Below are 13,323 nucleotides of genomic sequence, written 5' to 3' on the forward strand. Positions count from 1 at the left end.
ATTTCTTAGCATTTTAATTGGCTGCTGTCGTATATACATAACATAACACCTTATGTCATGTTTTATACTTTCGGTGAAATCAGCTGTGAAACATGTTAAATCACTGATGTTCTGTCTCTTCATCTTTCACTTGCAAACCTTTTTCTCCCACTCTTTGGATCTCCCCTGCGTCAAACCCAGCTCACCCAACGCCTTTGTGTCAACTTGTGTTATGGTAAGAATGTAGGATGCAATCAAGTGCCTGTTGCGTCAAGTATTGATCAGGACAACGATCATCCTGTAAAGGAGATGTAGAAGACAGCTAAATGTTCCCACTTCTAACTGAAGGCTGTGTGGACTGAAGGATTGGAGAAATATATATATATACACACAATATAGAATTAGCCCCCAAAAAACTATCAAACCTATATTTATTTTATTGATCCTTCACCCAATTCACTTCTTCATGACTTTGAATGTATTTCCAGGCTACAAACTGTCAGTATTCCCTATTATCCTTCTCTAGTATGTACCCATATATGGCCTATTATCAGGAGTAGTACATTGCCTTTCAAATTCCATATATGAACCAGTAAAATGTTACTTGATTCTACAAAACAAAGATGAATCTCTTTGAATACAAATATCTTTAATGGTAGTTAACATGGGTTGTTACTCACTTAGTGGCTCATGTTGATTCATTAACAGCCTAAAGTCTTAGTTATCTTAGCAAGGAGGATCGCAGCAGTTGGAATCCTGGGATTGAGTCATTTGCTTCCATCAGAAGGAGGGAAACCTTTTAGAGGCAGAATTCCACAGGCCTCAGACTCTGAGGAGCCAACTCTCGATCCAAACTATTTCAAAACTAAGCAGCGCAATTTGTACGTACCACTCTTAAGTCGCCAAAGCGGACACGCTCTACCCCCCCCCCCCAGCACCAAAAACCGGCAACTGTAGCACCTTTCAGCGGCCGATTCTCCGGTAAGTGAAGGCATTTATTGATGACCGCGCACTCTCGGCGCCCTGAAGAAGGCCATTCCTGTCCAAAGGCATTTCAGCCCATTCCTTTGATTGCAGAATTCATGCAGCTTTGATGAGCTGAACTCTGAGGAATAACTTTTTTTTCTTCTTTTTATTTGTCCTTTACTCTGTCCCAAGATGACCGGTTTTTAAGGAAGCCGGAGTTGAAGGAATGTTTCTAATCAGGTGAGAATAAGCAGCCACCTGAAGTTGAGCGTGACAGTCGTACCTGTGTTGTAGCGGTGGAGGTGGTACTGCTCCTTGACCCCCACATCTGCTGAAATTGCACCCTTATCTCGGCAAAGGTCTCGATGATGACTGCGATGAACACGTTCTGTGCGGGGGGGGGAGGGAAAGAGACGGGGGAAGGGGGGGACAAACCGCTGTGGCGATTAAAACGAAATGGCAAAGGGCAGGTCGGTCTCTTGACTTCCTCTAACTATCCGTGATGGGATATTCCTTCTCTCATCAGCCAGAGAACATTCCCCTAACAAGCCGATGTGGTTGGGTCTGCAGGTGAAAGATTAGGTTATGACAATTAACTGAAACCTTTCGTTGTGCAGCTGCCGCGCCACGGGAGCCGAAAGCATCGGCAAGAGTGCAGTGCAGAAAGAAAGAGGGGGGGGCGGGGGGGGGCTGGCTGGCTCTCACCTTGACCAGCCATGCCAGGAAGAAAATGAGGGTTATGAAGTAGAAGTAGGAGCGCCAGCGAGGGAAACTGTCGATGGCTCTGTACATGAGGAACACCCAACCCTCCTGCGATGCCGCCTCATACACGGTGAAGATGCTGGTACCTGAAACGAGGACAGACGGGCGAGTCAGAGGGATGTGCAGTCAGATGAAAAGCACAGATTGGCAGAGTCGGCCTTCTGCCTCGTGAGCTGCGCGCCAATTATCACGGCTTCCTTCAAACGAAGTCTTTGAAAAAAAATGACAACACCTCGAGTTTTTGTACGATGAAAGTACGCTCTGACAGCCTGTGAAAAACACAGCACTCCGGTATCCTCCCTTCTTTGTAACGACAAGACTTTGGATCCTAACTCAAGCGGACGCAGGCTCATTAATCTGATGAGATCATCTGCAACGCACGTCTTTGTCGCCGTCAGCAACAAATCGGGTCAGATTTAGCTCACCAATGTTAATTTCAAAGTTTCACTTTGTCTCTTTTATCGAGTTTGATTAAATGTATTTTGACAACAATCAATGACATAAAATTATTTTTATTTTATTATTTTTGTCCATGGAGTCGTTGATGAGTACATATTATTTATTTTCATTTACAAGTCAACGAGGGCAAAATCAAAGGCTAACTTTGACCCGACCAGAGGCCAAGAACTGTATGTTGATATAGTGGAGGCTGAATGAAAGGTGCTTACATCACTGTCTGGTGGCTTTGAGTTATGTAGCGTAATAATTTAAATAACTGTCTTTCTGTTGGCTATGTATATTATTTATTGGCTTAAACTTACGTCATGTCAAGTTTCCACCACGGACCGAGGTGGAGTCAATAAAAAGTCATTTGTTATTGAATCCAACATAGAGACAAAAGCCAGATGTTAGCAGTTGTTATTGGGGGTTTCTTTCCATTTGCAATAAAAAAGTAAATCTTTAGGAAAAATGCATTTTGTGTGAACAAACATAGTAAAGCTGTATCCTAAATGAAGTATTTTAAGAGGTGAGATTGTTATGAATCTGTATACAAGGCACATAAGCACCACAGTAAAATTCCACTAATATTTAGGAAGTGTGTTAATGAACCAAAGCGCTTGGGCTGTAAATTGCACAGAAAGCTCCACGTTCCAGTCTATAACATCTGAATTAAGGCGGCATTTAGTGTCAAGTTTAACTTCATGTATATCTACATGTGTTCGGATGCATTAAACGTGTGCAGCTCATACCCAGTTCATTGAAGCCACTATAGCCGAGCTCCTGTCGGCTGAGGCCCAGCTCCTCCAGGTCCATGCATTTGAAGCCGTGGGGGCACTGGTAGCCCTCCCCATCAGGGGAACAATGGGTGTCTGGGATGGCCAAGCTGTTCCATGTCACATTGCTGACAAAAGAAAGCAACAGTAATTAGAAAATACATGTAAATGGAATCATTATATTTGAAGAGGTACAAGTCATCCATTGTGAGCTGTGTCATCTCAACATTTGATTATAATTGGCTCTGTAATGAAATTGGGGGGGGGGGGGGGGGTGATAGTAAAAGTCCAATATTTATGGTCAGCTACACATTTGAAATGAGCACATTTCACGCACACATACCCAGATGATTGCTGCCTGCCCACACACACACACACACACACCCTGTCACAGGTGTTGTTCCTGGAGCTGCATGATTCCTCTAATGAAAATGAATGCCTTGAAATTGGCTGCCCAGACATCCACACTGATTGTTTATTAGGGGTTACAGGATCAGAGGGGATCATTTATTGCGCTCACAAAGGGCAATCAGAGGCACAGTGATGAATCCGATGGTGATGCTTTCATGCCGGAGCTGAATGACACCAATGCATCTTTTCAGATGAGGAGATAAACGAAGCCTCGGACGAGAGACCAAACGTCCTGCAATATTAATAATTTGGTGAGGCAAATGAAATAAATGCCGTGCTTTTGATAATAAATTATACAGAATTGTTTTTTGATCGAACCAAAAGTGATTTGTAATCCTTTGAATAATTGTCAACAAGCCCTGCCCATCTCAGCCAACACATTATCAGTGGTTGTAGAATGGGATATGCTAACAATACTAGCAAGAATACAGAGGAATGTTGAAATACTTATTTTCCTCTGAAATCTTAATTTGAAATGAACTGGTTCAAAATATGAAATCAACTTCAATCAAATCCTTTCATCTAACATCCATACCAGATAATGACCAAAGAAAACTCCCTTTTGTGTGAAAAGTAGCACATTTCATTTTCATCTCAGCACACTTTTGGAATACATCAAAGCTATGAATGTGACAACGTCGTGTGATCGTTCCTGCTACCAAAGTTTGTCGCTGCACGCCGTGTCCCTTTGGCGGCGAGGATGTATAAAGGGAGGCAGATGGGGAGCTGTGACGCAGGAAGGAGTTCAATACACTGAGGCTGGACAACGTAGGAATTCTTTAATTACCACAATGAGTGTCAACTCTCCCTGCAGCTTTAATCATGCAGGTCGCTTGTATCTCCACAGGGATTCCTGTTCTCTGTGTCATACCACCATCCTCAACCGGATGGCTAAAATCAGATGTGTCAAAATGCATTAACACACTGGTGATTCCTCTTTAATTAGACAAGACAATTAAAGATTAGGGCGGTTTCATTAAATATCTCAATCAAATTATATTTAATGAAATATTTTTAATATTTTAATAATATATCATATATTGACCCAAAATCAACGCTATATTATTGTTAAGCAACATGACTGTATTTCGCCATCCGCCCACAAGTTGTTGTGCACCCCGCTGCAATGATGTGCTAAACACTATTGCTCAAAATCACAATAATTCATCATAGCGCCATCGGATGTGGAAAGAATGTGCGACTCCAATGCGAATTGAATGTAAAAATGTAAATGAGTAAGTAAAGCGTATTTATATAGCGCTTGTCGCAGACAGAATTCACAAAAGTGCTTAACTATAGAGAGACAAGAAAGAACAAAACCATAAAACACAGCATAGAAACAGACTCAGCAGACCATGAGGGGGCAGGCAGAGGTTCCATAACTCTGCCTGTGAAGTGATCTGAGTACGGAGGCTCAACGAAGGCCACAACAAATGAATTAGGAAAGACCAGACGCAGTCAGGATCTGAGACTACAATGCTGACACTCAGGCTTTACTTTGCTGTGATTCATTAGAGCCGGATGTCACAACGTGGGAAGGAAAGAGGACAAAAAAATGAAGTTTAAACTTCAAGCACTTTTTAATCAGTGTCTCTGTGTAGCTGAGCTTTCACACTTAATGTACTACCGCGCCATGAGCAGGGGGAGGCTGTTTCTCTCAAAGGAGAACGCCACTGTTGCACCATACTGATGTAAGTTCTGATGTTAGATATTACCAATTCGGCCTTGTCTTTCATTATAAAAATGTGCAGTATTGACTTGATTTTAGTTTAGCTTAACAAGGCCAAAGGTCTGTTGCTGTCAGAAACCTCTGATGATCCATCTCTGGCTCGTGTCATTGTAACTGCAACGAACAGCCCGGCCGTACAGATAGTCGTCATGATATGGGTTTGGTTCTAAAAGCTGTTTCAGAATGAAACGGATTGTTCGGTCACAGCGCAGAAATTGCAATTCGCTGCGTGTTAAACGTGTAATACATTTGTTAACGTGGACGACGGAGCGAAAGAAGAAGCACTTCACTGCGCGCTTTCTGCTCAAGCTGAACCAAACAAACGGCTGAGCAATAAGAAAAGGCCAAGCAAAGAGAATGGAGAGAGAAGAGCCAGACTGTAATATACTGCAATATAACTTGAATGTGGAATCGGGTAGCTGGGTGCAGTGCATTCAATGCTAAAGGTTCCATCGAGCGTCTTGCTTGTGCAGAGCCTGGCAGAGTGTGAGAGAAGCCACCTCTGCTAATCAGAAATCACAATATTAGCAAAGCAAAAAGCCCTCATCAACAACATCAACACCGAGGCCAACGACACATATTGACCATATGCTGGCTGTGGATGCATTAGGATTGATCTTTGGAGCCCTGAATGCATGGATTTAATGTCTAGCCGGGATACATTCAGCCTCATCTATGAACGGTGTTTCCCTACGATGTTTTTGCTCTTGGATGCTTTGCTTAGTGTTGGTCCTCATCCATTAACTGTAATAGGAAAAACACACTATGAAATAAAACAATGCATCGCTTCCTTTAAGCCTCCATTGAGGTATTTAAAAGAGCTCATCGAAGGACGGCAGGTTAGTACATAAAACAAGAAGTACATAAAACGAGCAACAGAGGCTCCTTGGTTCCTACCCTTTCTGCGTTTCATTAGTGACGCAGTGATGGTTGAACGTTCCGAACATCTGAACGCCCAGGATTCCGTACAGCAGGAGGAAAAACAGCAGGAAGATGGAGACGCTCCAGATCTGTTCCCCGGATCGCCTGCAGGGGAGCAAAAGGAATAGTTTGGTTATACACGAGCGAAGCAGCCGTTAACGGAGAAGGCCACAGTGAGGAGTAACGCTCGTGCAGTGTCTTTCTACTTCAGGATGTTGGTGATGCGGGAGCGAGGGAGCTCGAAGCGGAAGTAAATCCGGAAGGCCCGGATCATAATGAGCGCTCGGGGGATCCTCAACATCCCCCAGGGAGACATCTGATCCACCAGGTCCGCTATCTCAAACACCTGACACACAGAGGAGCATTAAGAAGTTAAGAAAAGAGCTACTAGAAGCACACTGCAAAGACAATATGCAACGTACCTGCAGCACCAGGGACACCCAGATGAAAAACACCATGAATCCATCAAACATGCACCAGCGATCCTTCACATAGGAGTTGTCCCCCTGAGCACACGGAAACAGAGGCATCAACTGTTAGGGATTTAAGCCAGAAGTGCACCCCTAGTCAGGAAATTATAGTACGTGTAATAATGTTTTGTGTTAGAATTATAGCTTGTGTGTTATTAGATATTAGTTAGTACATTAACATGTTAGATGAAGTGAATGCAATTTCAATCAAACACAATACGTAGTCATGTTAATCATATAAACACTCTGCACATTTACATTCTGTTACAATGTGATGTTAAAACCTGGGGACGGATGCCAATTGCCGTTCTTTATGGATTTCTTCCAATTTTATCCCCAAAGAGGGTTTTTTGGGAGTTTTTTCTCCTGTCAGGTAATAAATGAACAACTTCATGTAAGGCAGCCGACTGAGGCAAATGTCTTGAGAATTGGACCACATGAACTGTCTTAGATCTTATGATGAAGTGTGATGAACGGTGATCATTAATGATGGGTTGTTGTAATGAAAGTGTACTAGTTATAAGATGAAGACTTAGACGATGTATGCTTTGTTAAATTCACTCATTGAGGCATAAAGCCAACTGAATCTACATTGTGTGCATTGGGATGTGAGGGACAGATAGTACAGAGAGGTTTCAGGTTACAGCTGCAGCATCACACCTCGAAGTGAAGGGGACAATGGAGGAGGTGACCCTTTGGAGAAGAGGCCAATGACATTCAAATGCACCAAGGAAGACACACCTCAAGAGTTTTCAAAGGACCATGGCGGGGGAAAGGACTGGGAGAATCTGACCTGCAGCCGCCTTGAAAAGTCACTTTAGACTTGCTCAGAGGATTCTCTATTTCGCGAAATATTCCACTGTTCGCTTAGTATTTCACTTTGTAATTGCATTCCTTATAACGTTGTTTAGTTATTAAATACTTTTTGATTTTTGAATTTAAACGAATTGACTCATTCATGTCCTCGTTTCCGGCCGGGACGAGAACAAAGGATTGAGGCCTCCCTCGAGAGCTTTCCGAAACCCTAACACAACACAGGAGCCAGAAATCAAGACAGGGACCGAAGCAAGAAATAATTACTGTATGCTCCGTCATTATGCGAGGTCATGGATTTGATGAGAGGTGATTCTAACACTTACCAGACGTTGTTTATGTATTTATTTGAGTTGGGACAAGGGGCACTGAGCCACAGACGGGGCAGGTGTCAATGTGAAGGGATTCAAGTAGGTGGCGAGTTAGGGGCTCTTTAATGGAAGTTCAAAATGTCACCATAAGTGATGCCGTAGAAATATCCAAAGAAAACAAAGAGACTCGGAAATGAACGTTTCCGTTTTGACAATCTGACCGTAACAAACGGCCTTCAACTGCTACAGGAAAAGACAGACGCATGATGAAGTGTGAACGAACTGAAATGTCATGGGGCAAAAAGGGGCATACTTAATTACCCCTTAATGAAAGAGAGAGAGAGAGGGCGTCTGTGAGGAGCTCTTAAGGTGTCAGCCTCCCACAGGAAGGAGGCCGGGTGCTGACGCAGGATAAGACCATGTTTGATTACACACTGACACGGACAAAAGCTTGCAATTACTTACCACGCTGTGAGGATCATTTTGTCTCTTCTTTTGTGCAGGCACAACTAACTAGAGTATAGCACCATGATAGGAGCTCAACGTTGAAGATGTATATCTAAATATCTATATAATGACACAAGATCTGTTTTTATCCGTCTGAATGAACTAAAGGGAATGTTAAGAGAAATAAGAAGACGCGATGTTCCAGTTTACTTGCACTGGTGTCGTCAGGTATCTCTCTGCTAGTTATCCTTGACTTGTCAAATCAGCTGTCCACGCGTTTTATGGGAGTAATTAGGGGCCTTCTCATCCGCGGGCTGCCCGCTCCTGGATGCTTCTAAGGAACATTACCGTCCCACCTCAGATTTCTCTTTAATCGTGCCGCTGCATCTGAAGGTTGAGCTAATTGCTTGCGGTGGGGTTGCGTTTCTAAAGTGAGGTATCAAGTGGCTGTTACCTAACGCCATTTACGTTTTGCAAAAACTGGTGAAGTAGTTTCGGTATGCGAAAACTCAACGTGCGTGCTTGTGGTTTTCCCATGTGGTTTGACTGAAGCGGCAGCGGGAAGTTACTACTTTGTTCTGGAGAGAGGCATTTTATATTATTAGGATTCGTTCATTAGGGCAGTCCATAACCTTACCATTAAGAATGAACTATTTCTTCTTTTAGATATCTGAACGACACCCAAAAAACTGTTGATTTGCTAAATTTCCTCCAATAGCTTGGAAGGGCTTCATATGTGACAGCGTAGCTTCCAAGTCACAATGAAACTGCATTTTCCCTCTTCAGTTCAATGGAGTTCCAGTGTCCTTTGTTGACATTTTATAGCTCAATAATTCAGTTTTGTGGGATAAAAATGTCGTCAACACGCGTCCCGTCACTCCCTCTGCAGATGCAGTACCTTGATGATGCCTCTGATGTGCATCTTGGCGATCATCTCGGCGGTGTAGAGGAACATGAGCAGCGTGTCCAGCGTGAAGGTCACGTACTGCAGCGGAGGGTAATGCTCGAACGTCTTGGGGGTGTTCATACACACGGAGATGACGCTGATGATGGCGCAGGCCCGCAGCAGAGTGTGCACCCACTGCAGGAGAGGAGAAGAAAGATGTGTCAACTTGGTCAACGGCGTTTGAAAAGAATAAAAGAACAGGTGCGGGTTTGCGGCGTGCTCACTGGTTTGTTGATCCAGAAGATGTCGGCGCTGTCTGCGAGGGTCTCGTCCGGCCCAAAGTCGGTCATGGGCTGGGCCTCCACCCGTGAGCTCTGTTTCCTCTTCAGCATGCTGGGGCTCGCCGTGCTATACAGAGAGTGGATCTGACAGAGGAGGTGGGGGGGAGGGGGGTGGGGAGGTGTGGGAGGCGGGGAGACCAGGCGGTGAGCAAAGGGAAAGGAAGAGACGGCAGAAACACTCGGGCTGCATCCAAGTCGGGGCGTCAGGGCTGAACCACACAGACTTAAATGAGTATTTTTTTAGGTGTAGTTACATTAAGCAAAGAGGCACCTGGCCGCTCTCATACGGCCACATAGTGGTGCACCGTCTGCAGGGGTATTTAACAGATGTGTATCCATTGTAATCTCTGCCAGACATTTTCAACAAAATAAACGACCCTGACTTGAATCGCCGGAACAAAGTTGTGTACTTTGAAATCCAAACATGTGTTGCATTGTTGAATGGCCACCGTGACACACGACGTAGCACACATGGAACACAGGACGAGTGTATTCGCAGCTCCAGCCACTTACCGCTCGGCAAAAAGGGCTGAGCCAACGTTGTGGTTGCTGCTGTTGTTGTCGTTTTTTTACCCCGTGCTTACCATGTTTGTGTGCGTGTCTGTGTGCACGTGTGTGTGTGTGCAGAAAATGGAAAATGTGTACAGGCCGTTTCAACATAAGAACACAAGAAGAAATGACACTCTGAATGGAGACAAAGCGCACATACCAAAGGGAAAAGTAAAGCTGAAATTGCTCCAGCACTGCACATAACATGCGATCAGGCATACCCTGTAAATAACACACAACAGTTAGTCAACGTCATGGCTCATATGGTGTACAGTACACTACCCACATCTACAGTACGCTCAGAGGAGACAGGAATGCCCACCACGTCTGACATCAAGGCATTTATGCGACACACTCAGTGAGTGAGTGAGTGACTCAGGCGTTGTGGATAAAAGAGAGATGGGGGTGGAGGAGGACCGCGGGGGGTGGGGGTGGGGGGGGGACTCACTGTGAGGCTCCTCATTGGTGCGTTCATCCCCAGGCCAACAGAGCGGTGGAGAAACCAACCAGAGAGACAGACTAGAGATGCAAAGGGGAGAATGTCCTAAAGGCCTGCAGGTCCTGCGGCAGCGGTCGGTGAATGGTAGCAGTCATAAGAGCGGTAAAGAGGGGGGGGGAGAGAGCAGTGTTCACATGTGCTGCGAGGTGCAGTTCATTCGCGCCACACAATTCCCTTCATGAAGCCGCGCTCTTAGTTTTGCCTGTTTTTGGAGATATCGTTGCGTGGTTTCTCTGGCGCCACCCTGAATGCAATACGGTGTCGGTTTGCTGTAACTTCAACAACAACACGTTTGTGTGATATATAGAAGCATGCATGTCGTAACATTAACACAACTTTTCAGTTTCTGAGAAACGTGCTAAAATAAGTACATCAATTAACAGTGTACATTTTTTCATTTTGTGTGATTTCTCAGTATCTCACAGCTGATTGGTGGACATAGAAACCTTTTGATCCAAAGAGCAGAGCTGAAAAGTAAGGCTTGTTTATAGGTCGGAAAAACGGCAAAACACCGTTATCTGACATCATTATGGTTGTTATGAATGATTCCTAGTGGAGCATTGCAGAAAGATGCATTTCCATGTTGGTGTGCGTTTCTTGTGCACAAGACAGACACATCAGCGTGTACATTTCTATATTCAATATCCATTGTGGGACTAATAAAGGAATATCTTATCTTATCTTCAATGCAATATCTAGTTGATTTTGTAGGAACAAATAGGTTTAAAAGCCCTTAAGAAAAACACTGAACTGAATTTGGTAAAATAGTATAGTTAAAGTACATAACGTCAGAACAATACAAGTCATTTGTAGATGTAAACAACGTACGTACAAGAAAGATTCAGAACAGGACGAGGCATCGCTTACACCCGGGTCTAATGTGTCACTGTCACCGGGAGCCTTGTGAACCCGAGCTCACTGAAACTCAACAGAGCGGCATTTCTTAGGATTAGTGATAGAACATGTGACTGTTTCCTTTTAGGCTCCAACCAGGAAAAGAAGCCGCTCGCATGAACCCAACGTAGTTGGAAGCAATTTAGCAGTGTAATTGCAACACTTAACATATGCAGATGGAGACGTGAAGAAGAGTGAAAACTAAATTACGGGGTCTAAGTGCTATTATGTGGGCGTATAGGTGGCAAAGTATGTAATTACTTTGCCATTTGGAGAGAGGACGTGTTCCACGCGGGCGGGATGTGATCACCGAGCAGATTAATTGTAACTGTGAGAGTATTTGCTGGAGACTCAAAGTTTCTTCCCAGAAGTTTTTACTCTTGAAGATTTTACTCCGGCGGTCATCATGGAAGCCAAAGAAACACGGTACTTACTTTCTCTGTCTCACAAACCATACGCTTTGTTCTAACTCTAATGATGTCCAACCTTAATTTAGGATTTGATGTTTTATTCCTGAAAAATGGTTAAAATTAGTGAGTGTACCGTATTTTACGCACTCCAAGGCGCACAAAACGACAGTGTGCCTTATAATCCGGAGCGCCTTATATATGGATCAATTGGTTAATCGGTTGATCCATACTGGTTGTACACGGCGCTCAAGGCGCTCTGCCAAACATGCCAAAGCTCGGTCTACGACGGCGAGATGCTGAGCGGCTTTGCGTGTGGAAGTCGTTGCCTCGTGCATCGCCACTGCTGCTTTTCATCGCGGACACATTTGTCCCGTATTTTCCTCCACAACTTTGTGCACCTCTCGACCGGCAAACCGGCGTTTGCGGCGATCTCCCTCCGTGAATCCATCCCGCTTCTACAACCCGCCAATGACGGCTTGTATAAGCGCTCATATTTATGCATTTCTTCCGACAAAACTTCAATCTGATCCGTTCTCTCGTAAACATTCTCGTTTTAATAATGGCGGTATTGTGCACAGTCTCCACATCCCCCCCCATCCACCCGCCCCGACGTCAAACGTTTGACTGCGGTATCTCATGCGCCTTATAATCCGGTGCGCCCTATTATGAAAAATGTTCTAAAATAGGTCATTCATTGAAGGTGCGCCTTATAATCCGGTGCGCCGTATAGTGCGGAAAATACGGTAATGTTCGGCCTTTCCCTGTCGCACAAATCACACGCTTTGTTAAAACTTTATGTTACGTGTAATGTAGAAAGTTACAGGGATTCACTGATGGAGTTAAGTGATTTATACATATGAATGAATGCAATGAGAGAAAAGAAGAGACATCTGATTGGCTACACTTAATTCCCTGTTGAAGGAAAAGAGATTTGGGAATCACTAGCGAGTCAAAAAACCTGGTGCAGTGAAGTTCGGAGAAGCAGTGAGTGAATGCAGGATTAACAGTCACAGTGTAAACGAATCATCCGTTCTCATGACAAATTTAAATCCTTTTAAATACACAATTTTTTTCACAGGTTTCCATGGATCGTGGTTATATGTGGACTCTGGTCCGGCCTCCCTGTTGACACCTGCTGCTACTATCATTATTACCATTAGTCACATTGTTATTACTGTCGTCATTACCGCATATTACGGACTTTGCTTCTTTCTTAGTCTTAGTGCTTAGTGTTGGACGGTGACATATGTTCCTGCTGTGGTCCAAATGGCCAACACCATTACATCATTGTTAGTACATTATTATTGTACATCTTTTACATTTATTGCACTCCGTTCCCTCGAGAGGGGTCTCTCCTCTGTTCTCCTTAAGGTTCCCTCCTTTTTTCTCCCTTTTGAAAGCTTTTTTCTGTTCTGATGTGAAGGTTACGGTACAGAAGATGTCGCTGTGTACAGATTGTAAAACCCTGGGACGTCACACCAAAACAGCTGAAACACACCACAATGCCCCATGGAGCCGAGGGGAGTCTGCAACGGAGGGCTCCACCTGTACTTATAGAACTCCTGAGCTTCAAACTATGGTGCTCTATTTATCCCACTTTGTATCAATGCAGTCATGTTACACTGACAGTGTCTTTTCAAAATAAAACGGAACATTGCCGAATTAGGTGATAATCCTCTGGGAAATTGGTACCATGACACTTTCACATTATTTCACCCGTT

General features: G+C 44.1%; 1 protein-coding gene across 5 annotated transcripts in view; it reads right to left on the reverse strand.

Moving 5' to 3' along the window:
- The window catches only part of nalcn (sodium leak channel, non-selective), a 63,766-nt gene that overhangs the window by 49,401 nt on the left and 1,042 nt on the right, over window positions 1-13,323 (reverse strand). For 2 of the 5 annotated variants that reach the window (XM_078090798.1, XM_040200621.2), the window contains exons 2-9: window positions 9,194-9,334; window positions 8,922-9,104; window positions 6,405-6,488; window positions 6,189-6,328; window positions 5,959-6,087; window positions 2,898-3,049; window positions 1,651-1,793; window positions 1,229-1,333 (exon numbers count right to left, since the gene is read on the reverse strand). In XM_078090798.1, the coding sequence (XP_077946924.1) occupies window positions 1,229-1,333; window positions 1,651-1,793; window positions 2,898-3,049; window positions 5,959-6,087; window positions 6,189-6,328; window positions 6,405-6,488; window positions 8,922-9,104; window positions 9,194-9,334 (1,077 nt within the window). Of the gene's footprint in view, window positions 1-1,228; window positions 1,334-1,650; window positions 1,794-2,897; window positions 3,050-5,958; window positions 6,088-6,188; window positions 6,329-6,404; window positions 6,489-8,921; window positions 9,105-9,193; window positions 9,335-9,959; window positions 10,022-10,247; window positions 10,361-13,323 lie in introns of all 5 variants that reach the window. The other 3 variants (XM_078090797.1, XM_040200622.2, XM_040200620.2) reach the window with 3 other exon arrangements.

Source organism: Gasterosteus aculeatus, chromosome 16 (assembly GCF_964276395.1).
Source record: "Gasterosteus aculeatus chromosome 16, fGasAcu3.hap1.1, whole genome shotgun sequence".
NCBI classification, from domain to species: Eukaryota; Metazoa; Chordata; class Actinopteri; order Perciformes; family Gasterosteidae; genus Gasterosteus; species Gasterosteus aculeatus.